Here is a 26,222-nt window from a genome sequence, read left to right on the forward strand (position 1 = left end):
TCTGAGGTTTTTCTGAATAATAGACAAATAATACAATATCTCCTTCAACACGATCTCAGATCCTTCAACATCCACGCTTATATCTTGGCTTCTATTGACATGTTTTTAATGATCCTGGTGTGTATGACTCCCTGGGATGCAACCCTCGTCCCTCACATTCACGCCCAGTTACAAAAACTGCGAGTTCAGTCTTCAAGTGCTATTAACCATAACGGGAGCTCCCTTTCGATATTTCCAATTTCTCCTACGCAGTAACTCAATAAGGTATGGGGCTCTTAGGAAAACAGGAAAACATACACTGAAGGGAAGTGTTATAAGATACGTGGCAATAGTTTCTGACGACCGCTTGTTTCTGACGAAATGCAAGCGATCAAACAATATTTACAATCCATTCTCTATTATAACTTTAAACAAAACATTTACATAGTTACCTTCTTTGTATGTTTGTTAGGTATTCCAATATGCGAAGGAGGGGTGTTCAGTTCTTAACAGAGATATTCAACTGAAACTTCCTGCTGCTTGGCAGTGAACATCAGGAACTGTTATCTCAAATTTTCTGAATAAATTTATAATTCTACAGAAAATAAAAAATGAAATAACTTGAAACAAACGTCAACAATTTCAGCATGCTTTTGTGAGACACCCTCTTCGATACTCAGATCGTTACACTACTCGCATCATCCACGCTACAACATGCTGCAAAGCACCAGCAAGATCTGAAGTGAAACGAACGTGTTTCAGTGATTCGTAGCCTCATGATTTCGCAAATATTGTGGTCGCTATGTAAGATAGTCAAACAGCGTGGCTTTGTGCTACGTGACTAACTTTGCTTTCCTTACAAACTAATATTTTAACTTCGTAAATCAAGACAGCAGAATAAAAGTAACGTAGTTTAAATGTTTTAGTGTATTATATCGAAAACTGTTGTTGAAGTCGATGTTTAATAGAAATACGGAGAGTTGTTCTATATAAAGATAGAGATATAATTTTTTTTGTTAGTTTCACTCCATAGTAATTTCCTAAGAACGTATTTTTACAGAAGCATTATGTATTAAGTAGTACCGACGATAATTAACAGCCGGCCGATGTGGCCGAGCGGTTCTAGGCGCTTCAGTCTGGAACCGCGAGACCGCTACGGTCGCAGGTTCGAATCCTGCCTCGGGCATGGATGTGTGTGATGTCCTTAGGTTAGTTAGGTTTAAGTAGTTCTAAGTTCTAGGGGACTGATGACCTCAGATGTTAAGTCCAATAGTGCTCAGAGCCATTTGAACCATTTTGAATAATTAACTAATCTGAATTCCGAGTATATTGTAAGACTCGTTTCTTCTTTGTTTCCTCAGTCGTCAGGATTATGCGTACCAAATGTCATCCTTTGTTGTTGTCAGCGCCAGCTGATTTGCTCCTTCATGAGTGAATTCATCTGTGACGTAACCTAAAAAACGTCTTCTTCGCTATCCTTTCTTTCTTGTTGACACAATTTTTCCTTCCAACGGATTGGACCATCTTTGAATACCTTATCAAATATCGTATGATCCTTCAGTTTCTGTCCTCTGTTATCCAATGTAACTGGTTTCTTTGTTTTTTCCCTCTTAGCACTTACCGGTATTCAAAAATTAGTTTTTCAGACTAAGAATTTATTGAGCTGCAAGCATAGCACTTCGAAGGTCAGCATCTAGTTTTGATTACAAACGGGGAGGGTCGAGCTGTCTGCGCGACTGTACACAGATTAAGGTCTTGAAGTTCTTTGTCTTCATAAAAATACTTTTTTAATTTATTTCTCATTAACGATGTTTCGGCATTTTCTCCAGGAGCTTCTTCATTATTTCCATTTTACGTAACATGACCTCCCAGACAGCATAACTCTCTTACTGCTGTCGACGTTTCATCATCAAAGCAAACATTACTATCATCTAATCCGTAAAGACAGCATTTTGTAAACTAAGTTGTACTTATTTTCACCTTGCAACTTCCAGTGGACAGGTCGCTCAAAAATTCTAGTGCCTTCTCCATGTAATTTTCATTTTCTGTCACTAGTGTTTATCCCTGTTCATTCCATACTCTGAATTTTAATAGTTTCCTCAGTATAAACGTCAGGAAGAGGTCTGATAACTAACAGATCTGTCCCAGTCATTTGCAGAGTTTTGCTTCTACTCTTGGTTCTAGTATATATGCCCTTTGGTTTTCCGTGAACCTTCAAAATTAATCTGTAATCCCTATTATCTATTCTGAGATTGTTAAAAGCATAAACTTACAGTTTCATATCTCATATCTCCAAAATATCCGTTCCAATAGTTTATTGCCGTAATGAATGAAATTTGTGGAATTCTCGGTGATGGAAGTTCATGTGGGGTTGTGTGTTGGGTGCATATTAAGCTGGAGATTAATATTACGAACAGTTTTCACCGTGGGCGTGTCATTCGGGACCTCACTTATGCAAGTCAAAAAAGCTTGTGTTGAGAATTACAGGTTAGTAAATCTTAAATACCCCCGTTATTCTAATGATTTGTTCAGAGTTTCTCTCTTTCACGTGTAGTGGCCGATTTTCCAAATTACTGAACCGTTGTTTTGGAGGGGAAATGGTATACTGTTCAGTTTCATTAGAACGTAATCGCCTCCAACGAAACAGGCCGACATATGAAACGAAGTGCGCTGAAACCACCTCCTGACGCTTCCGGCGTGTCAGAACCGATCGCCGGTCTAAAAACGAATGGCGATTATTCGGTTGCGACTCTCGGATGTTTCGCCCGACGTATATTGGAGCTTTGCAAATATTAACAATGCTGTGAAGATGTAATAAGGTCGTCCCTCGATACGCTGAATCAAATGTCCTCCATTCGTAGGCGATTTTTACTTATTTAAATAATTATTACTGAACGTTAATTTAAGTTTACTGTGGGGAACGCAAGAAGTCTTATTACTGGAACTGTTTCCGTTTTCAAGTCATTAATTATGAAATATGCTTTGTTTGGGCAATTATATACCGTTAAGTATACAGTGACTAAAAATGTGAGCTTTGTTTAAGTGCAGTCCAGACATTTCAAATGACTTCGATAATATGAATGTGACCCTCACTACCCCAGCAGAAGTAATGTCCATCATAAACTGTTTAAAATCAAAAACATGTCGTGGGTACGGTGAAATATCGACAAAGTTAATTTAAGAATGTGATTCTGAGTTAAGTAACATACAAAGCTACCTATGTAGCCAGTCGTCTGCCAGTGGAATATTTCCTGAATGGTTAAAATATGCTGAAGTTAAGCAAATGTTTAAGAAGGGAGATAAAGAAATAGCGTCAAATTTCCGTCCAATTTAACTTTTTCCAGAATTCTCAAAATTTTTAGAAAAGGTAACGTACAATCGGCTTTATAACCATCTTATCACAAATAACATACTGTCAAATTCGCAGTTCGGATTTCTAAAGGGTTCTGATAGTGCAAAACCTATCTACACTTGTAATGAAAATGTACTTAGTTCATTAAACAAACAATTGCTGGCAACTGGTATATTTTGTGATCTGTCAAAGGCATTTGACTGTGTAAATCACAATCTTCTTTTAAGTAAATTGGAATATTATGGTATAACAGGAAATGCCGCAAAATGGTTCCAATATCATATCTCTGGCAGGAAACAAAGGGTGTTACTAGGAAAGAGAGATGTATTAAGCTACCAGGTATCATACAATTGGGAAATAATTACATGTGGTGTCCCACAAGGTTCCATCTTAGGGCCCTTACTTTTTTTGTGTTTAGCAGTGACCTTTCGTGAGTAACATTACCAGGCGTCAAGTTTGTTTTGTTTGCCAATGATACAAACATCGCAATAAATAGCGAATCAAGTATAGTCTTAGAAGGATCGGTTAATAAAATATTTGTGGACATTAATCACTGGTTCCTAGCCAATTGTTCATCACTAAACTTTGAAAAAACACAAAACATGCAGTTTAGAACTTGTAAGGGGTGTCACACGAGTATATGCCTAACATATGAAGACAAGCTGATAGAAGAAGTTGACAGTGTTAAATTATTGGAATTACAGTTTGATAATAAATTCAACACGGAGGAGCACACCACAGAACTGCTGAAGCGTCTAAAGAAATCTCTATCTGCAATGTGAATTCTGTCGGATGTAGGGGATATAAAGATGAAAAATCTGGCACATTATGCTTACTCTCACTCCATAATATCACATGGCATTATTTTTTTGGGGTAATTCATCAAACCAAGCTAAAGTTTGCCTGGCATAAAAACGTGCAATGAGAGTTATCTGTGGTGTGAAATGAAGAACATCCTGCAGAGGCCTGTTTAGGGAACTAGGGATACTGACTACTGCTTCCCAATATATATATTCCTTAATGACATTTGTCATTAAAAATATATCACTTTTTCAAGCCAACAGCTCAATTCATGGAATCAGTACTAGAAATAAGAGTAGTTTTCACAGCAACTGAAAGTCACTTAATCTTGTACAAAATGGTGTGTACTATTCAGGAACACACATTTTCAATAACTTACCAGCAGTAATAAAAAGCTTAACAACCAATGAAATTCAGTTTAAGATAAGCCTAAAGGATTTATTGGTGGTCAACTCCTTCTACTCCATTGATGAACTTCTCGGTAGAACCAACTGATTTTGTGTGTGTGTGTGTGTGTGTGTGTGTGTGTGTGTGTGTGTGTGTGTGTTTGTGTGTGCGTGTGCCTACATCCAGTGGACCTCCTAACTACGGATCAATTGCAATGAAAGTAAATCTAATCTTTACAAATATTTTCTGTAGTGCGTTACACTAAATGATTATCTGAAGAAATTCAGCAAGAGGAGTTTTCGGTAGCTAGACTGGAAAAGCGAAGACGTGAAGCTACAAATGTGATGTACAAACCTTTTTTCAGCCCTCATCGTTTGAGCAGTTCAACTCACGCTACGAATTGGTGGGGAAGTGTCCCCAGTAACGCCTTCTGGGAGTGAGGTACAAATGAGTGGATAAAATTGATACTTACTTTCGACTCTTCCCTATCCAGCATTCTACAGTTCAAAACCTGCTCCTTAATCGGAACTATTTGTATGGTTGCATAGAACAGCCGCATCATACACTTTAATGTAATGAAAATATCATTCTTATACTGAAATTAAGGGGACACGGACATGAACAGTGTGGATGTTCACCCCATACTTCGATAGTTCGTTACAGATGATCTAAAGTAGTCGATAAATCAAAATTTTGTACCTAAACTGAATTCAGTTAGAGGAATTAAGAAAAGTATTTATTTACAGACCCATCCGAGGGTGCTGGATCGATAATAAGTGTTTGAGCGACTTAATGTTTGCTAGATTCGCATTACATATCTTCCTTGCTCGGAGGGGCTATCAGGCGCATGCTAACTTAAGCTGAGTGTCGGGTTCGCCGACGTGTCGTGTGGTGGAGGAACTGCGGACATTACCTCCGCTCATGGGTTACGTGTGCTACTGTGTCATATCGCTCCCTGTTATGCCCGAGCGTAGGTTTCTACTTGGAGTCGATGTTTATGGTGCATTTCCTGTAGGCCTGCCCGGGCTGTTAACTTCAAGAAGCGCTTTAAGATGGAATCGAGCCCAAGTGCATTAAAATTGGCACACGACATCGACGGTTTTGAAATCGTTATTCCAGCATGGCCACACAGGAAAAGTTCTTCGGTGACAACTTTATGGGAAACATTGTTCTTTCGGGTCTCACCGGAGAGTGGTATTGAACTTGAACTATTACTGTTAGCCAAGGTGCACATTTTCTGTTTGTGTGCACCAGTGTCATTTATTCTAAGTGATAACACGTGTTGACATGTGGGATAAAGACTGAATAATGTCTTGCGTTTCATTATTAATTCAGCTGTGGAATCCAATTTAATATAATTATTGTCAGTTGTTTTCGAACTATAATGATTTCGGGAGTCCCAAGGCAGAGTATTTTTTACAGCTTTTAACCATATTTAGGCGCCTATGTTGTTTATATTCTGCTGTGATTTTCAATCTTCCGAAGCTTTAGTCAAGTATGTTTGAGCATCTTCCGTGGTTAAAGAGGTCAGATATGATTTGTGTTTAAATTGATGTTGTAACCGTCTAAATGCTGTTTTTAATTCTGTTGCTTTCTGTCTACTATAGTAATCCACTGTTTGCTACCGTCTCCATTTCTTGTTTTAAGGCGCCAGTCGACTGGTTATGCCAACACCAATGATCCAGAAGCGTACTTCATTTTTTTAAGAGTGACTAACCATACAGCTACTTAAAGGGTATATTGTTTAAGAATCTCACTGAAATTTGGAAATACTGGTTGTTAATTAATGTAGCTAAATGGAGGTCGTAGCTGTTAAAATTACTGATATTTACTTCTACTATTGAATTCAATAAACAATTATATCATGTAATGTGTAAATATGTTCAAAAAAGAGTTTTTGTTGCTCATTTAGTAGAAGAATAAGTGAAAAAAGTCGTGTACGAATATCCTGGTTAAAATTATACCTAGCACTTTACCAATTCCCAACTCTAGACCTATCATTTCCAAGGACAGTTATTATGTAGCCGTGATTGCCCGATAGTTATTGACACTGTAAGAAGACGGAACACATCTCAGGATAGTGAGCTGGATCGTTGGTGTGAAGAACAAGTGACTCGGTGGTTCTGGAGTCTGAAACGCAGCAGTATCAACGCCATGTTTTATCCAGATATTACTGTGTTAATGCCATATCTAAGAAAGACTGCGGAAAGTTTTACGTAGTAATTCAATCAGTATAGCCCGTGGATGTAATTCTGACCTTGGAAAAATCACTTGTGGGCCTCGTCAAGGCTCACTCTTATGTCCAATATTGTTCCTCGTAAATGTAAGTGTATGTAATATACAACAAGCAGAGCTACTTCTTTCTGCATATTACACTAGTAATCAATCAACCATACACACAGAAACAGAAGAAATGGTAAATAGTGTTCTTAAATGTGTGATTGACTGGTTTTCTACGAACAGTTTCACCCTCAAATTTAAAAAGATTAATTTTATTGACTTCTGCACATCTAGGAGTAGCACACAATTGATGAGTGTAATACATGGTGGTAAAATAATAAATGGGATGGAAACTTCAAAATTCTTAGGCATCCATATTCAAGGGAATTTAATTTTTGAAAAGAACATTCGGGCACTTCTAAAGCAACTTAATTCAGCCACGATTGCACTTAGAATCACTGTAAATCTTGCAGAGAGACAAATTAGTAAGTTGACATATTCTACATATTTTCATTCAGCAACGCATAGGGAATAATATTCTGGGGTCACTCACCTTTAAGAAAGGAAGTCTTCATTGGTCAAAAAGGTGTTGTAAGAATAGTATGTTGTGCTCACCCAAGATTGTCTTGTAGACATCTGTTTGAGGAGTTGGGCATTCTGACTACTGTGTCATAGTAAATTTATTTCCTCATGAAGTTTGTTGTAAATAATGCGCTACAGTACAAAAGGAACGATGACGTACACAATTCAATACCAAATGGAGAAAAGACATTCGCTTCTCCACATTAAGGTTGTCTTTAACCCAAAAAGGCGTGTACAAGAATGCATCTGAAATTTCTGATGGCTTACCCAGTGATATAAAATGTCTGATAGAAAGCAAACTAAAATTTGAAAGCAAAGTGAGAACGATTCTCCTTGATAGCTCCTTCTGTGCCAAAGAAGAATTTCTATTACTGAAATGTGTAACAGGTGTTGGGTGGGACTTACTAACTACACTACTGGCCATTAAAATTGCTACACCAAAAAGAAATGCAGATGATAAACGGATATTCATTGGACAAATATATTGTACTAGAACTGCCATGTGATTACATTTTCACGCAATTTGAGTGCACAGATCCCGAGAAATCGGTACCCAGAACAACCACCTCTGGCCGTAATAACGGCCTTGATATGCCTGGGCATTGAGTCAAACAGAGGTTTGAATGGCGTGTACAGGTATGGCTGCCCATGCAGCTTCAACACAATACCACAGTTCATCAAGAGTAGTGACTGGCGTCTTGTGACGAGCTAGTTGCTCGGCCACCATTGACCAGACGTTTTCAATTGGTGAGAGATTTGGAGAATGTGCTGGCCAGGGCAGCAGTCGAACATTTTCTGTATCCAGAAAGGCCCGTACAGGACCTGCAACATGCGGTCGTGTATTATCCTGCCGAAATGTAGGGTTTCGTAGGGATCGAATGAAGGGTAGAGCCACGGGTCGTAACACATCTGAAATGTAACGTCCACTGTTGAAAGTGCCGTCATTGTGAACAAAAGGTGACCGAGACGTGTGACCAATGGCACCCCGTACCATCACGCTGGGTGATACGCCAGTATGGCGATGACAAATATACGCTTCCAATGTACGTTCACCGCGATGTCGACAAACACGGATAAGACCATCATGATGCTGTAAACAGAACCTGGATTCATCTGAAAAAATGACGATTTACCATTCGTGCACCCAGGTTCGTCACTGAGTACACCATCGCAGGCGCTGCTGTCTGTGATTCAGCGTCAAGGGTAACCGCAGCCATGGTCTCCGAGCTGATAGTTCATGCTGCTGCACGCGTCGTCGAACAGTTCAGCTAGATGGTTGTTGTCTTGCAAACGTCCCCATCTGTTGATTCAAGGATCGAGACGTGGCTGCACGATCTGTTACAGCCATGCGGATAAGATGCCTGTCATCTCGACTGCTAGTGATACGAGGCCGTTATGATCCAGCACGGCGTTCCGTATTACCCTCCTGAACCCACCGATTCCATAATCTACTAACAGTCATTGAATCTCCAGCAACACGAGCAGCAATGTCGCGATACGGTAAATCGCAATCGCGATAGGCTACAATCTGAGCTTTATCAAAGTCGGACGCGTGATGGTACGCATCACAACAACGTTTCAGCAGGCAACGCCGGTCAACTGCTGTTTGTGTATGAGAAATCGGTTGGAAACTTTCCTCATGTAAGCACGTTGTAGGTGTCGACACCGGCGCCAAGCTTGTGTGAATGCCCTGAAAAGCTAATCATTTGCATATCACAGCATCTTCTTCCTGTCGGTTAAATTTCGGGTTTGTAGCACTTCATCTTCGTGGTGTAGCAATTTTAATGGCCAGTAGAGTATATATATGTATATAAAAGAAGGAATATGTATATGAAAGAAGGAAACGTCATAAATATTGAGCATGTAACCACATTTACAAATAAATTTGCAATGTGAATGTAAAATGATCCCTTCCACATCATTATAATTTATCGTGAAAAACATGAAACCACCTAACTAGCTAATACATATTTTGAGCCTGGGTGGTGTGGCTCACCCTCAAGGAAACGTGGGGTAGCGATAGATGGCGGTCAGGAAGAGGACGCAGGGTAGGAAGGTGGCTGCCGCCTCGGTGAACGCATGGCTACGTCAGTCATTCCATTCAGAGCGTGAGCACGATAGCCAGCCCTCAGCTCGCAGTGGGTAAGTTGTGGAATGCACCCAGGTGCGTGCTGCGAACCAAGGATCCCTTGCTGGCACACAGAAGTCAGTTGATAGTAGCCTGCAGAGGGTGTCAGCTGGATGGCGCCAGTTCAGTCCCCAGTAGCAACAGTTCTAGATGCCGCCAGTAGACCAGCCGCAACTGGAAGCGGGAGAGACTGGATGGCCCACATCGGACCGACAGCTGATGTGTAACAGTTCGCGGTCAGTCAGGAATCAGTCGACGGCAGGTACCATACTGCTAGGTCCAGGTGGCGAGTATTTACGCCTGATTTGCCCAGCTTCATTAGACCAGGGCTCGCCTTCGGTCACGTAAGGAGGCCCTGGCTGCACTGCGTCAGCGTCCGGAATATGGTAACGCCGCTCTCTTCAACGGCGGTGTGGTGTCCATCCCCATGCCAGCTCAGCAGTATTCCGGGTATGTCAGTGGAATTTCGAAGGCAACACACTGGCCTGCCTGACCACAGGATGTAAAGCATGCTAGGGAAAATGTGCAATCAACACTCCTGGCCACTTTAGAAGCCCAGGCTACTTCTAAATTTGTGGTTTACATAAACACCCGGGCTACCGCTAAATTTGTGGTTTACTTAAATATTGTATATTTTACTTACATCTATTTTTATATGTATTTACACTTTTCCTTCCAGCTGATTGGCCAGTGGATCAGTCCAATTCACAAATGCCTGATGACTGGAATCCACAAGACAACGCGATAATATACCAAACGTTTGATTCCTACTCCTCACTAAATATGAGAGTCATACTGTATTAACGTTTTCAGTTAATAATATTTCATACTGAACGAAGTTTCTGAGTTAACTGATTAGATCACTGCAACTATTTCAGCAAGCAGTATATAATGAGCAATGAAATTAAATGGAATTGAGTTAGTTTATGAATCTGAAAATTTAGATAATCTTGGGAGGCAGAGAAACATCGCAGATGAGCCAGGGTACTCGTCTTGTTCCATCTCAATTGGTACCTTAATATATACAAGCATTGTGTTGGTTGTTTTATCTTTGTGTCGAACAGTCTTCCCACAAATACATTACAAACTTTACGACGTGATGTATTCTGCATGGTCTTAGCTGCACCACTAAGTGGACTACGCCTGTTATTATAGACTCACCGTTTTGCGTCCACATGTTGACACTTCAATAACAGACTTAGGGAATAGTTAGCATTAATGGCTTCCTCTTGCCACATGTACTTGGAGCTACCAACCAACCTAAAAACGTACTACTTGTAATGGCTGTAATTATTTCTATGCAAATGACATTATAAAATAAACCACGTAATGTTGTTGAGTATATCATCAATACTCAGCAATAGAGATATTTGCACTTACAGCCAATAAACTGGTTGCTGTTGTGGTCTTCAGTCCAGAGACTAGTTTGATGCAGCTCTCCATGTTCCTCTATCCTGTGCAAGCTTCTTCATCTCGCAGTACCTACTGCAGCCTACATCCTTCTGAATCTGCTTAGTTTATCATCTCTTGGTCTCCCTCTACGATTTTTACCCTCCACGCTGCCCTCCGATACTAAATCGGTGATCCCTTGGTGCCTCAGAAAATGTGCTGCTACCAAGCGATGCCTTCTCCTAGTCAAGTTGTGCCACAAATTTCTCTTCTCCCCAATCCTATTCAATACCTCCTCATTAGTTATGTGATCTACCCATCTAATCTTCAGTATTCTTCTGTGGCACCACGTTTCGAAAGCTTCTATTCTCTTCTGGCCTAAACTATTTATCGTCCACATTTCACTTCCATACTTGGCTACACTCCATGCAAATACTTTCAGAAACGACTTCCTGACACCTAAATCTATATTCGATGTTAACAAATTTCTCTTCTTCAGAAACGCTTTCCTTGCCGTATCCAGTCTACATTTTATACCCTCTCTACTTCGACCATCATCAGTTATTTTGCTCCCGAAATAGCAAAACTCCTTTACTGCTTTAAGTGTCTCATTTCGTAATCTAATTCCCTCAGAATCACCCGATTTAATTCGACTACATTCCATTATCCTCGTTTTGCTTTTGTTGATAATCATCTTATATCCTCCTTTCAAGACACTGTCCATTTCGTTCAGCTGCTCTTCCAGGTCCTCTGCTGTCTCTGACAGAATTACAATGTGATCGGCGAACCCCAATAAACCTGGTATAACACCAAATCTCATATACGTGTGTCACAGTCTTGCAGGAAACCAAAACGGGTTTTGTACATTTGAGTATCGGTGGGGGAGGGGGGAGGGGGGGAGGGGGGGGACAATAAAACAGGAGCACTTGTTGAAAGGGGCACCTTCTGTTTCACAGGTTTTCGCAGTTAGCCGTTTAGCTGTACTTCCAAGAAACTGCAGGAAAAACGCAAATGATTGACATATCCTTTTCGTAAGTCTCAGAAATAATTATTCTTGATGTTCTTGCGGTGTAACTGGGAAGGAGTTTAATCACGATTAGTGCGTATTCCTATAAAACTACTTTTCAGCTTCCTGCTCGCCTGAAATCTTTGAAACCAGGGGATGTTTCTAATTACTGGTCGGATCGCAGCACACTATTGACCTATCAGGGGATGGTGGACTGACGTTCACCACAGGGCGAGAAACACTGACCGCCTTTACCAAATGGTCGACCTTGTCATTGAAAATTAATCCTAAGTGAGCTGGAAACCATAGAAAAAAGACCGTTCTGTAGTCAGGCAGTATACGGAGTACGAGGAACTTTGGCCAGCGTGTTCAGGCAGCAGCGGTTACACACCGAATTTAGATAGCGATCGCAGCTTACAACAGGCTTCCATTGCCAACCTAAGAACCTTTCACCTCGCCCTCATGTCTTGTAGGCAAAGCTTACCGGTAAGCATAAAGATTTTCCACTGAGAGCCATTTGTAATCCGCTTGTGGGACGGCGGGCGTTAATTTCAGACGGAAGCGTGCTTGGTTACGGTACGATGCATTGCGCACGTTTCTCGTGCGGAACTATTTATAAAGCTGGAACAGCGTTCTCTAGGTGCCACGAAACGAGAGTTTAGTTGTCACACGGAGAGCGTGACAGGGCCGAGTGTATCGCGTGCCACCGATATGCATTTAGCCTTTTGCAGCAGTTGGTGCACATGCAAACTGCTCTGCACCGCGGCTGAGAGTCAAGGTTTCCTTTGGTCGATACGGTGCCCGCTTCCTGACGTCCTGATTTGCACATTTCGTGCTAAGCGAGTGCACCACAACGTGACAGCTTAATGCTGCGAATGATGGATAGTGTACTGAAAATCTGTAATACTATCCCTGTTTATACGGAAACTAATGATATTGCCCCGTAAGATTCAGATACTGTTTGGACTAAAATGGATCTGAATCCATGAATAAAAACGCACTAGCGCAAGTAAAGTTTCGAAATAGTTTGTCTCTTCAGTTGTGAAGATAGAAAAATCTTTCTTTAACATCTCGACGCCTCATTCATTCACATGTCTTACGTCATTGTACTTTATCATCCATTAAATATTTTGCTGTCGACAGGGTGTCAGAGGCAACGGAGAACGACAAAATTTTTTCTTTTTCATTTAATAAGTGAAGTACGCCTGCACTAAAGGTTGTAAGTGAATAAAAACGATTTTAAAATACGGAGATGTGTTCAATCACACATAAAGGTAGTTTTTTGAAGTTAACGTATCGAGAAGCTGCGGGCTGACAATTATTGAACTACAACGTGTACAACTTTACTTCCGCCGTTTTTCCCCAACATTTGAGGCTTTAATGAAACAAACTGGTTACACATGAATCATTCAAAGTATTTTCCATCGCTGTCCGCTACTTTCTCCCATGTTTCGAGCAGTGTACGAACCCCGTGTCAAAAAAATTGTTCGTCTTTTGAAGCGATCCACGAATCGATCCAATTTGTGACCTCTTCATGAGATCGGAAACGTTGGTCAGCCACGTCATGCGCCATTGATCTAAACAGGTGATGGTCAGAGGGAGCAATGTCTGTAGAATACGGCGGGTGGGATAGGACTCTCCATTTTCAAGTTTCCAAGTACGTTTTGACCTCTTTTTCAGCGTGAGGTCGAGCGTTGTCGTGCTGCAAAATCAATTCATCGTGCTCTTGCTGTATTGCGGCCGTTTGTCTTTTAATGCTCTGCTCAGACGCACTAATTGCGTTCGATAAAGAGCACCTATGATTGTTTCACTTGGTTTTAACACCTCATAGTACAGGATGCCTAGCTGGTCCCACCAAATATAGAGCGTGAGCTCGGAGCCGTGAATATTCGGTTTGGCCGTCGAAGTGGAAGCATGTCCGGGTATCTCCATGATTTTTGCTTTCAGGGATATCGTAATGAACCCATGGTCACAATGCAATGCAGAAATCCCTTCCGTTTTTGCCTCTGAAGCAACTGTTTACAATCACAAAAACGCGCCGTTCAACTTGTCATGGTTCCAGCTCACACGAGACCCAAGTTCCTTCTTTTTGAATCATGCCCATGGCCTTGAGAAGTGCCGGCCGCAGAGACCGAGCGGATCTAAGCGCTTCAGTCTGCAACCGCGCGACCGCTAGTGTCGCAGGTTCGAATCCTGCCTCGGGCATGGAGGTGTGTGATGTCCTTAGGTTAGTTAGGTTTAAGTAGTTCTAAGTTCTATGGAACTGTCGACCTCAGACCTCAGAACTGTTGAAACCACTCACGACACGTTCTTTCACTAATAGCGTCCTTACCATACGTACTTGAGAGCAATCGATGAGACTCAGCAGCTGAATTCTTCATATTGAAACAAAACAGTAACATCTCCCGCAAATCTCGTAAAGTGGCATTTTGAGTCATGAACAACTTTATGATGCAGACACAAATCGACTAATGTTTGAATGAATGTTGGCCGAGGTCCAAGCTAGCTGCTTGAAGTCTGCGATCTCTTTCGACCGCTACTTACCGTTTTCGCCACTTAACGGCAAACGGCGGAGAAAGGTTGTACATATTGTATATGAAATATAATCGCAGTAACTTCTGAACGGTTTGTGTTAGGACGTTCAAACTCTACGGTTTGCCGAGAGGCATGACGGGAATCAGTATGCGCGTGCGCACGCACCTTGTTGCCAGTCAGTTGCACGTGATAATGTCACGGTACAGCGTTCCTGACCGTATAGCGCTTGTGAAGGTCTACCATGCGAGCAATAACAGCCCAACTGCGGCTCAAACGAAGTTTGCGACCGAGTTTAAGCTGAAGCAACCGGTCCAAGTGCGCTAACAATGAAGAACTTGATTCGTGAGTTTGAGAGAGCAGATGACAGCGTTAGCAATGACTGTAAGCCAAAATGGATGAAAACGGCTGAAAACATCGAGGAGACGCACGCGGCGTTGGAAGCGAGCTCCAAGAAATCGATCAGACGAGCTACAGAACAACTAGGAGTCAACAGGGAGACATTGTGACACAATGTTGTTGAAAACCTGCGTCTCTTCCTATGCAAAATTCAAACCCATCAGCCATTAAGCCCCAGGGGCATGGAACAGCGGTTGTGTTTCGCCAGCACTGTTGTTCACATAATTGACGAACAGGACTTCGATGTGAATATGGTTTGGTTTAGCGATGAAGCCCAATTTCATTTGGATGGGTTTGTCAATAAGCAAAATTGGCGTATTTGGTGGGACCGAGAATCCGCATTTTGCAATCTAGAAGTCTCTTCTTCCTCAACAGGTGAGTGTGCGGTGTGCAACGTCCATTCGCGGAATAATTGGTGCGATATCCCTTGAGGGCACGGTGACTATCGAACGGTACGTGAAGGTTTTGGAAAATGATTTCATACACATTATCCAAAGTGACTCTGATTTCGACAATATGTGGTTCATGAAAGACGGATCTTTACCCCACCGAAGCAGGAGAGTGTTTGGTGTCCTGGATGAGCACTTTGGGGACCGTATTCTGGCTCTGGGCTACCCAGAGGCCCCTGGCATAGGCCTCGATTGGCTGCCATATTCTCCGGATCTGAACACACGCGACTCTTTTCTGTAAAGTAACATTAAAGACAAGGTGTACAGCAATAACCCCAAAACCATTGCTGAGCTGAAAACAGCCATTCAGGAGGTCACCGACAGCATCGATGTTCCGACAATTCAGCGGGTCATGCAGAATTTTGCTAAGCGTCTGCGCCGCATCATCGATAATGATGGCAGGCACATCGAGCATATCGTAACCTTAATCTGAATGTCAGTAGTGGCGTTTACATGTTGAATAAAGTATGCGCACGCCGCAGTTTGTGACTAATTTACGTTTTTTTAAAAATATATGGTTCAGTAATTGTACCCAGTATATAAGCGTAAGGCGCCGAAGAAACAGTACCGTGTAACAGACATTTACGATTAGTTTCTTCATAACTATCAAAAAATGGGGTATTATTTGGCGAAAAGGTAAAACTTTGCTTGAAGCAATTTTTGTTGACACAGGTTATACTTGTAGGCATATTTTGAGCCACCTCATTAGGAAGTGGGCGAGTTAAATTGACGAAAGGTCTATGGATTTACAGATATTAGGACACAAAATATTATTCTCTCGAAATAACCGGCGTAGCTTCGTACTTACGCAACGGTGTGAATTTCAAACGTTTCAAGTGCGGTACTTTAATTCGCACTGTGGAATCGGAATTATATTTAATTAAATGAAGTGCAGGTCTAAACAATTACTACAATTCGTGCCGATCTCGGTGAGATGACCATAATGGCGGCTGTGTAAACTGTGTAACGCTGGCGGCTGCGTAACGCAAGCCCGCTATTGCGGATTGTACAACACCACTTACCCACTTTTCCACTTGGTGCTCTGTTAGCAACATAACAGAGAGATTAATGTTAAGAAATAATAAAACAAGAGTAAGTACTGGTATGAAACAGATAATTATTAGCACAAATACATTTACAGCGATACGTACATTTTAACGCAACAAGACCAGAAGGAAGGAAGATGTGGAGGCAAGTGACATAAGAAGACAGACAGACATGATAAATATCACTTCAGATATATAAACTGAATCCACTCCTTTTGAAACAGAATGGGTTTATCTTTTACATGCAAGATTTCGTTCCTTTTTATTAACTGCTCAGTGAAAAATCAAGAAAGGCTAATTACCAAAGTCCCGGCAGGGTCAGGGATTTTCTCTGCCTCGTGATGGCTGGGTGTTGTGTGCTGTCCTTAGGTTAGTTAGGTTTAAGTAGTTCTAAGTTCTAGGGGACTTATGACCACAGCAGTTGAGTCCCATAGTGCTCAGAGCCATTTTTTTTATTTACCAAAGTAACCTTATTAACACAGATGAAAAAACAAAAAAAACAACACTGATATATCACTATAATATTTTCCACAATAGAAGTTGTATTGTTTGTTAAACTGGGACCTAGAAACGACGGAGAGGCTCCGTCCCTGCCGCAGCCGCAGTGGTCCACAATACCACGACGACTACCGCAGTCCACTTCACCCCTCCGCCGCCCCACACCGAACCACTCTCTCTGGGTTATTGTGCGGTTCGGCCCCCGGTGGACCCCCTAGAGAACGTCTCACACCAGACGAGTGTAATCCCTATGTTTGCGTGGTAGAGTAATGGTGGTGTACGCGTATGTGGAGAACTTGTTTGCGCAGCAATCGCCGACGTAGTGTAGCTGAGGCGGAATAAAGGGAGGCAGCCAACATTCGCCGAGGCAGATGGAAAACCGCCTAAAAACCATCCACAGACTCGCCGGCTCACCGAACCTCGACACAAGTCCGCCAGGCGGAATCGTGCCGGGGGCCAGGCGCTCCTTCCCACTCCAGACAGGCCACAATAGAAGATACTGTGTTGTCATACGTTGTAGCGTTGCAGCGTTGTGGCACTGTTCTCTGTTACATGACTTCATTCAAACTCCACATTATCAGTTCGATAATAAATAAACGAAGAACGTGTGACGAAACAGCAACTTCAATTTTTTATAATATTACTCAGCACACCCTGTGTCAACATACACTGAAGCCCTAAAGAAACTGGTATAGGCATGCGTATACAAATACAGATATCTAAATACGCAGAATACGGCGTTGCGGTCGGCAACGCCTATGTAAGACAACAAGCATCTGGCGCAGTTGTTAGGTCGGTTACTGCTGCTACAATGGAAGGTTATCAAGATTTAAGTGAGTTTGAACTTGGTGCTGTACTCGGCGCAAGAGCGATGGGACACAGCATCTCCCAGGTAGCTATGAAGTGGGATTTTCCTGTTTGACCATTTCAAGAGTGTACCGTGAATATCAGGAATCCGGAAAAAACATCAAATCTCCGACATCGCTACGGCCGGAAAATGATCCTGCAAGAACGGGACCAACACGACTGAGGAGAATCGCTCAACGTGACAGAAGTGCAACCGTTCCGCAAATTGCTACAGATTTCAATGCTGGGTGTCAGTATGCGAACCTTTCAACGAAATATGGGCTTTCGGAGCCGAAGGCCCACTCGTGTACCCTTGATGACTGCACGACACAAAGCTTGCGCCTCGCCTGGGCCCGCCAACGCCGACATTGGACTGTTGATGACTGGAAACGTGTTGCCTGGTCGGACGAGTCTCGTTTAAAATTGTATCGAGATGATGGACGTATACGGCTATGGAGACAACCTTGGGAACCCATGGACCCTGCATGTCAGCAGCGGACTGTTGAAGCTGGTGGAGGCTCTGTAACGGTGTGGGGAGTGTGCAGTTGGAGTGATAGGAGACCCCTGATACGTCTAGATACAATTCTGACAGGTGACACGCAAGTAAGTATCCTGTCTGATCACCTGCATCCATTGCTGACCATTGTGCATTCCGACGGCTTTGTGCAATTCCAGAACGACAATGCGACACTACACATATCCAGAATTGCTGCAGAATGGCTCCAGGAATACTCTTCTGAGTTTAAGCACTTCCACTGGCCACCAAAGTCCCAAGACATGAACATTATTGAGAATATCTGGGATGCCTTGCAACGTGCTGTTCAGAAGAGATCTCTAGCCCCTCGTACTCTAAGGGATTTATGGACAGCCCTGCAGGATTCATGGTGTCAGTTCCCTCCAGCACTACTTCACACATTAGTCGAGTCCCTGCCAAATCGTACTGCCGCCCTTCTACGTGCTCGCGTGGGCCCTACACGATTCTAGGTAGATGTGCCAGTTTCTTTGGTTCTTCATCGTATATTGTTTCCAGAAAATGTTTAGCTGTTTAGGCAAACAATGTTTCTTTTATGATTTGTCGAATATGTTGCCCATAACTGTCTGTTAGATGCTTATGTTTCTTTAAATTCCTTAATATTAAACATCGGTTGAAGACAAATGGAGAATGACTTTGATAACTGGTAGATGAAATACACACCAGCATTTTGGAATCACTCTTGCTCGGATTTAGTCTTTCGAGTTGCGGTTTTTACCTTTTAGGTTTCTTAGAAAAGGAAATGTTCAAATATGTGTGAATTCTTAATGGACCAAACTGCTGAGGTCGTCGGTCCCCAGACTTACACACTACTTAAACTAAGTTATGCTACGAACAACACACACATACAGACGCCCGGGGGAGGACTCGAACCTCCGATCGGAGGTGGGGGGGCGGGGGGGGGAGAAGGGGAAGTGCGCCTCTAGCTGCGCGGCCACTCCGCACCGCCTAGAAAAACAAGAGGATCGTGTTACATTCACTTTCTGTGGTCTCAAACCCTATTACATGAATTACCAAAACTCTATTGCTAAATACAGTAAGATTATTGTATATAGTTGCTCTTACCTGATGCTAAGCCTGTCATAAAAAGCGTCGTGAAATATTTCACTTGCCGCTGACCATCCTGTTTACACAAACACATCCATTTCATGTAAAATAACAGTGCAGAGAAACGCAAAATTTTGTAGCATGTGAGGCCTGACCTACGACTAAAACACCTACGTGAATGTCGCAGTCGATTTAATTCCAGCGTAATCGGGCAGTGCTCTTGCGATAATCACATCAGAAGATAACTGAAATAAATCCGTCGTGACTCTTTCTGTGGTTAACAACATTTAATGACGCGAACAATAACGCTATAGTTAAATCACTTCACAGGGGAAAAATAATTCATTTAAAGTAACAGTGATATGATGCAACTACGTGCAGTTTCAGTAACGAGCAGGAGCTAAATTGATGGCAGTATATTCATTCACGAGGATTCCTCTCTCGCAGTGTCACATGTAGTCGTAGACAACTTAACAGCATGCGGTATTAATGTGATACAGGTGAATCCTTTTTCAGTAGCTAGCCACTGTTGCGCAGTACGGAATTGTTATTCATGAGATAATTTGTTATAAAAATTGAATATATTGTAGACCGACAAGAGGATTTGTAATTTTAAACGACTTGTCTTATAATATGCTGGGGAAACAGTGAAGTCCAATCAATAACTAATTGACGTTGGCCTCATCGATTCTAATTACTGAAATAAGAAATCCAGCAAGAAAAGTAACAGGAGTTTGACGACTGTCTAATTATACACTCTACACGTGCAAGTATTCTTCCATCGGAAGTGTGTATGCGTTTTCGCGTGAAGACTACTGCGTGCGACCATGTTCAGCAGCCTTCTCCCTTTCCAATCACACCTATGGACCACTAACACAAAAGCTACATTTTTGCAACTTTTACCTTTAAATAATGAACTTACTACGCTGCATCAGAATCACAAAGATTTCGCATATCATTCAAAGATTCCAACAACTAGAACTGAGGCACTAGCTATTCGGTTGGCAGAAATTGGTGTGATCAAAAATTTGCTTGTTGGCTAAGACACTGGTGCAAGTGTTTCGTTTCCAGTGCGTTAACTGCGACGTAGCTTGGAAGCCAAATTCTTTTACATTAACTACTCGAAAGACAAAATTAATTATACACTGCGCAAAAACAATTACCACTTTATCTAAACCCCTACATAGTCTAGTATTTGGCTAAAAGGAGCCTACATTCTCTCTCTGCAGTGGTTCAAAAGCGTGGCGTCCTGCATCTTCACCCTCGGGCTCTGTGACGCTTCAGACAGCAAGGTGTCAGTCAACACTTCCCAACAACAAGGTCAAATTAGAGTGAGTTGGGTTGTTGTTGTTGTTGTGGTCTTCAGTCCTGAGACTGGTTTGATGGAGCTCTCCATGCTACTCTATCCTGTGCAAGCTTCTTCATCTCCCAGTACCTACTGCAACCTACATCCTTCTGAATCTGCTTAGTGTATTCATCTCTTGGTCTCCCCCTACGATTTTTACCCTCCACGCTGCCCTCCAATACTAAATTGGTGATCCCTTGATGCCTCAGAACATGTCCTACCAACCGATCCCTTCTTCTGGTCAAGTTGTGCCACAAACTTCTCTTCTCCCCAATCCTATTCAATACTTCCTCATTAATTATGTGATCTACCCATCTAATCTTCAGCACTCTTCTGTAGCACCACATTTCGAAAGCTTCTATTCTCTTCTTGTCCAAACTATTTACTGTCCATGTTTCACTTCCATACATGGCTACACTCCATACAAATACTTTCAGAAATGACTTCCTGACACTTAAATCTATACTCGATGTTAACAAATTTCTCTTCTCCAGAAACGCTTTCCTTGCCATTGCCAGTCTACATTTTATATCGTCTCTGCTTCGACCATCATCAGTTATTTTGCTCCCCAAATAGCAAAACTCCTTTACTACTTTAAGTGTCTCATTTCCTAATCTAATACGCTCAACATCACCCGACTTAATTCGACTACATTCCATTATCCTCGTTTTGCTTTTGTTGATGTTCATCTTATACCCTCCCTTCAAGACACCATCCATTCCGTGAGCTGGGTTAATGACGCCATAGTGGCTCCAAATTTCACCACGCTTCTGCCTGACGCCATCACGGACATGCCACACTATGGGAAGGTCGTCTTCACCTCCACTTACCCACATTTCACCCCTTCTTTTGACGCCTCTGCGGCGGAGGTCAGAACCGCGACATCTATCTTTGAAATCACGCGTTTTTCCTGTGTGAGGCCGAGGAAAACATTTGAGACACACCGCCTTCCAGAATCGATACGCAAAGGCCTCAGTGAGTGGCATAAGCGTTGTGAATGAAAATATCCCTTCCACACACTTCATAGTCGAAAACGACAGATCACAGTGCAGTGAGCAACAGGTCGATGTTCTTGACAACGTTTGACACTGCTGATAAGCTCCCGAAAAATCTGCTCTACTCAGCGGACATCGTTGGACTGCAATGCTACTGAACATCATCTGACCCCTCTGGCGTGTAGTGCGACCGCAATGTTTACTCTGGTACACATGGTGGGGCCACGAGGGCCATCAAAACTATTCGACAAAATTTGTGAGTGATTGGGAACAGCAAATGGTGTTTGTGCTTTTTTAGCTCTCTTGTTTTGCGCTATTCTGTGGCGTGATCACATAGAGGTGCATCAGTGAAATGTGCTTGAATAAGACGGCAGAGTCCTTCTGGAACCCCATGTTCGGAAATGCCCTTGGCTCCACCCACGCACCTTTGTTGAGCACGTTAAAACTATAGCTATCAGAGAATTCGAGCCCCATTCAGGAATGGTGCATCGTGCCTGGTCTAGCGCCTGAGGAAGACAATTCATTCTACACCCCTTAAGTTTGCCGTCAGTCGAAATACGTGAGACACAAATTAAGACTCCTATAACCCGAACTGAACTGTCCGTCATATTTTCCCCAAAGTATAAGATATTCATACTTGTTTACATACAGGTCACGATAAGAGTGGAGATCTCTGATTAAATGTGTTGAAGAATTCGCCGTAAATATGGGTGGCCGCTCAGCTGTGAAACGTACTAACTATTGCAAAAATGGTCTTTGCATGTTCAGATTTCCTAGTGATCCTGCATGAAGATTAGAGGGGCCTTAGACTGCTGGAGAGACAACTGGGAACCACCTGATGCTCAGTTGTGTATTGTAAATATACGTCAATAAAAATAGGTACAAACATGAAACTAGCTGTATACAATTGCGTTTCTTGTCAGTCGAAAACTGTACTGAAGCAGTTAGTCTCTAAATTTTTCGATCCATGAGATATTTTCGCAGCTCACAAAGTGGAGAGGAATATTTTTGATGCATTTATACATCTTATCGTAAACATACAGACACGAACGAATAACACCTAACCCCATTTCTTACACAGGTACGGCAGGACGTGTGATAATTGAGATATTTTTATAGAGGATAGGTCATTGTGAGGGAACCTGCACAAGTAACATAAAATTCATAGAATAAAGTTTTTACCACATCTCCAGAAGCAACAAACCTGTGATGAAGTACATGAAACGAATTGTTTAAATGACAGATGAAACTATTAATAAAAATTCGTTTCACTCTAACATGAAACTAGACTTTGCTCCACCTCTGTACAACAAAAATGCGGCATTGCGTAAAATGCCTCATTTGGGTAAGAAATAAACACTTCTTTTACAAGTGGCTACATACAGGCAAAACTAATAAATAGCCACAGGTTGTTACTACATAAAGCCATTACATTTAATATTTAGAAACTACCATTCACGTTCCGAGCCTACATTTCTACAGCCATGTAATATTACATTTCAATTTTTCTGTTATGTGAAAAGGGCTTTATAAATATCTCTATAAATATTAATTACTCTTTGGTTCATTTCATACATGCAGTATCAAATGTTTTATAAGAAATACCGTAAAAAGTTGCGTAAATAGGTTAACCACACACAAAGTAAACATTGCTGAATCCACAGAGATGGGGAAAACATGGCGGACGATTGAGCTTGTTATATAGGAGCTCTATACACGATAATTGCCCAAGCCCCTGCTACATTTGCAGCACATTAACTTGATTCTAATGCAGAGATCACGAAAACATAGCTTCATTTCATGCAACACTAGGCTAGTAATTATGATGGACAAATAAGATGGTAAAATGAGACCAAGGAGAGGGTATAGGATGATAGGACATCTGTTAGGAAATCATGGATTATCTTCAGTTCAAACAATACTAGGCTAGTAATTGTGGTGATGCAAATAGTGTGATAAAATTAGTCCAAGGAGAAGATACGAGATGATAGGAAAGGTCTTAAGATATAATGTAACATCTTCTGTGGAACTAGAGGCAGCTGTAAAGGATAGAAAACTGTAGTGAAAAACAGAGATAGCAATATATCTCGGATGTAATTGAGGAACTAAAGTGCAGATGCCACCCTGAGTTGGAAAGTTTAGCACAAGAGAGGAATTAGTGGTGGGGCGCATCGCGCCATTCAGAAGACTGATGATTCCAACACGTTTGACCTCTCGGCCTGTTCTGGCGTCAGTTCCAATTTTTAACTGGCTGTCGTATCTCCCTCTTTTCTTCGGGTCAGTGTTGTATCCATTTTAGGAATTCTTATATCTTCCACTCGTTTCAGACGTTCCTTCCAGCTTTATGCATATTCTTCTGTTTTGTCATTTACCGCGAAAATATTCCGCTCTTGTCTAATGTTTAACACAATGGAGCCTTTAACTGCTCATAAATATCTTATTTCAGTTGCTTGAACATGGCTAGAATTTTTTCTCTTCATAATACAGGTTTCACTACCATTCAGTAGAATAGGTACAGCCTATAGAATTTCGTTTTCGTGTTTCTTTATGTCTTGTTTAATGTTATACGGCTCCATTGGTAACTGAAGTGCTGAACGTGTTCCAAAATCTGATTTTCATTTACATTTTACTGTCGTACTATTTCCTATGGAATGCCATAGTATTATTCTGATTTACCTCTATCGTAAAATTAAAATCCTTTCCAATCAAATATAAGAGATGGTTGATTTTTGTAGCTCCTCTTACGAATTTCCCATTGATACAGTGTCTTCAGCTTGTACCTGTATGTTAATATAATTATTCTTGCTTACAAGGATTCCTTCTGGTACTTTTTCTTTTCACTTGCGGATAGTATCATTAATGTGGATATTAAAAACACCTTTGTCTCACACCTTTTATAAATATTTGTTCCCCTTTGCAATTGGGGAAGTAAAGCGTAACATTAAGTCCATTATACAGACTCTTGATGCAGTTTCTTAAATGATTTAGGTACCAACATTTTTCCACATTTTCTCGCAGACTCTCTCTGTCCATACTATCAACTGCTTTTTCGTAAACTATGAAAGATAGTTAGATTAGTAACTTAAGTTCTGTTCCATAGCACACCAAATGTTTCAACGCTACACGACCTTCCTCTTACGAATCTGCTCTGCTCTTCTAGAAGTAATACTTCTGCAATAATTACTCAGTTATTTAATATCTATTTTGTAGGTAGTGTTTAACATACTGATACCACTGTCGTTCGAAATTTTGCTGCAATGCCCGTTTTTAAAAATGAATAAAACTTTTTTTTGTAAACTAGTATTCTGGAAGTTTAGTGTGTATCCGACAGGCTTTGAACAGTTGTAAGACACGAAACTTAAGCAATTAACCGCCATCTCTAATGAACTCTATAGTAATCTCCTCAAGCCCTGGGTATAGTTTTCATTTTTCTTTCTACATTGTATCACCCATTTATTGTAAGGTAATTAAATCTGTGTTAATATAATCAGTTACATTTTCATAATGAGTACTTACCTTAGGATTGTACAAAAAATTCTTGTGATTGTTCCTGACTTGATACAGCTAACGAACATGCCCGTTTGTATCTGAGATAAATCGCTCTGTTTCAGCACTATAACTGCTGCACTGTTTTCCGCGTCTCCCCGACACGATTTATATACCCTCGACTGCTGGAACTGCTACCTGCTATCTGTGAGTGGTTATTACGCTTCGACGTCAAACGTCGGTGGAGGTCACGTTAATGCGAGTGGACCGTGTGTGACGTCTCAGAGCAGGTCGTTTCATTTCTTTTCCATTTGCAGCGTCCTTAGGACGGAGAAAAATGTCAGTTCAGTACATTGGTTGCAGGCAGGGCCCAGAAACGAATGATTGCCTCTCTCACCGCTCTTTTGAAACGCTATTACTGGACCCTATAAGCTGGAGGGCGTGCGTTTAGACGCACGTCATGGAACGGGAACATACAGACTTGCCGATACGAGTCTGCACTATTACAATACTGCTCATTAAACGTGCAACACCACGAAGGCTGCATGCAACAAGCTGCCGTACTGCGTACTACGCGTTTTAATATGCAAATGATTACGAAAAACGTTGTTGCTCAGTGGTCCAGCACCGTACCAGCACGACGTTCTGGTAGATGGGCGCCGCAGGTCCGTCACACTGCACTCACGCCCAGACCTTTACTCAGAACGTGACCCCACCAGCACACTTTTCGCTTACAGTGCAGGTATATGTTTAAACTCTTAAGTTCCCACTCACATGTTTTTCCTTTGTGGTAAAGACGTTTATATGCAAATTAAAATCATACAGATTGTTTAATTGTGACATCCTGAGAGAGTGTTACTATAAAAGAAGATGTTCATATAATAATTCGGAACTTCTGAGTATTACGAAATTAATGTCTTTGTTTTCTTCACTGTTTTGCAGGAATTTGCTTTAGAGGGAGAGCTGCTGGAACTGAAGAGCTATGTTGCGACGAAACAGCCTCCAGTTTCAGACGGCGGTGTTCGTAGTTTATCTAAAGGTAAGAAAATGTCTGTATTGTAGTCTGCAAGTACGCCGGCCGGAGTGGCCGAGAGGTTCTAGGCTCTACAGTCTGGAACCTCGCGACCGCTACGGTCGCAGGTTCGAATCCTGCCTCGGGCATGGATGCGTGTGATGTCCTTAGGTTAGTTAGGTTTAAGTAGT

General features: G+C 41.8%; 1 protein-coding gene across 1 annotated transcript in view; it reads left to right on the forward strand.

Moving 5' to 3' along the window:
• The window catches only part of LOC124796121, a 387,418-nt gene that overhangs the window by 252,442 nt on the left and 108,754 nt on the right, over positions 1-26,222 (forward strand). Inside the window, exon 3 of the mRNA XM_047260211.1 lies at positions 25,962-26,058. Coding sequence (XP_047116167.1) covers positions 25,962-26,058 — 97 coding nt within the window. The remainder of the gene's footprint in view (positions 1-25,961; positions 26,059-26,222) is intronic.

This window comes from Schistocerca piceifrons, chromosome 4 (genome assembly GCF_021461385.2).
Source record: "Schistocerca piceifrons isolate TAMUIC-IGC-003096 chromosome 4, iqSchPice1.1, whole genome shotgun sequence".
Taxonomy (NCBI): domain Eukaryota; kingdom Metazoa; phylum Arthropoda; class Insecta; order Orthoptera; family Acrididae; genus Schistocerca; species Schistocerca piceifrons.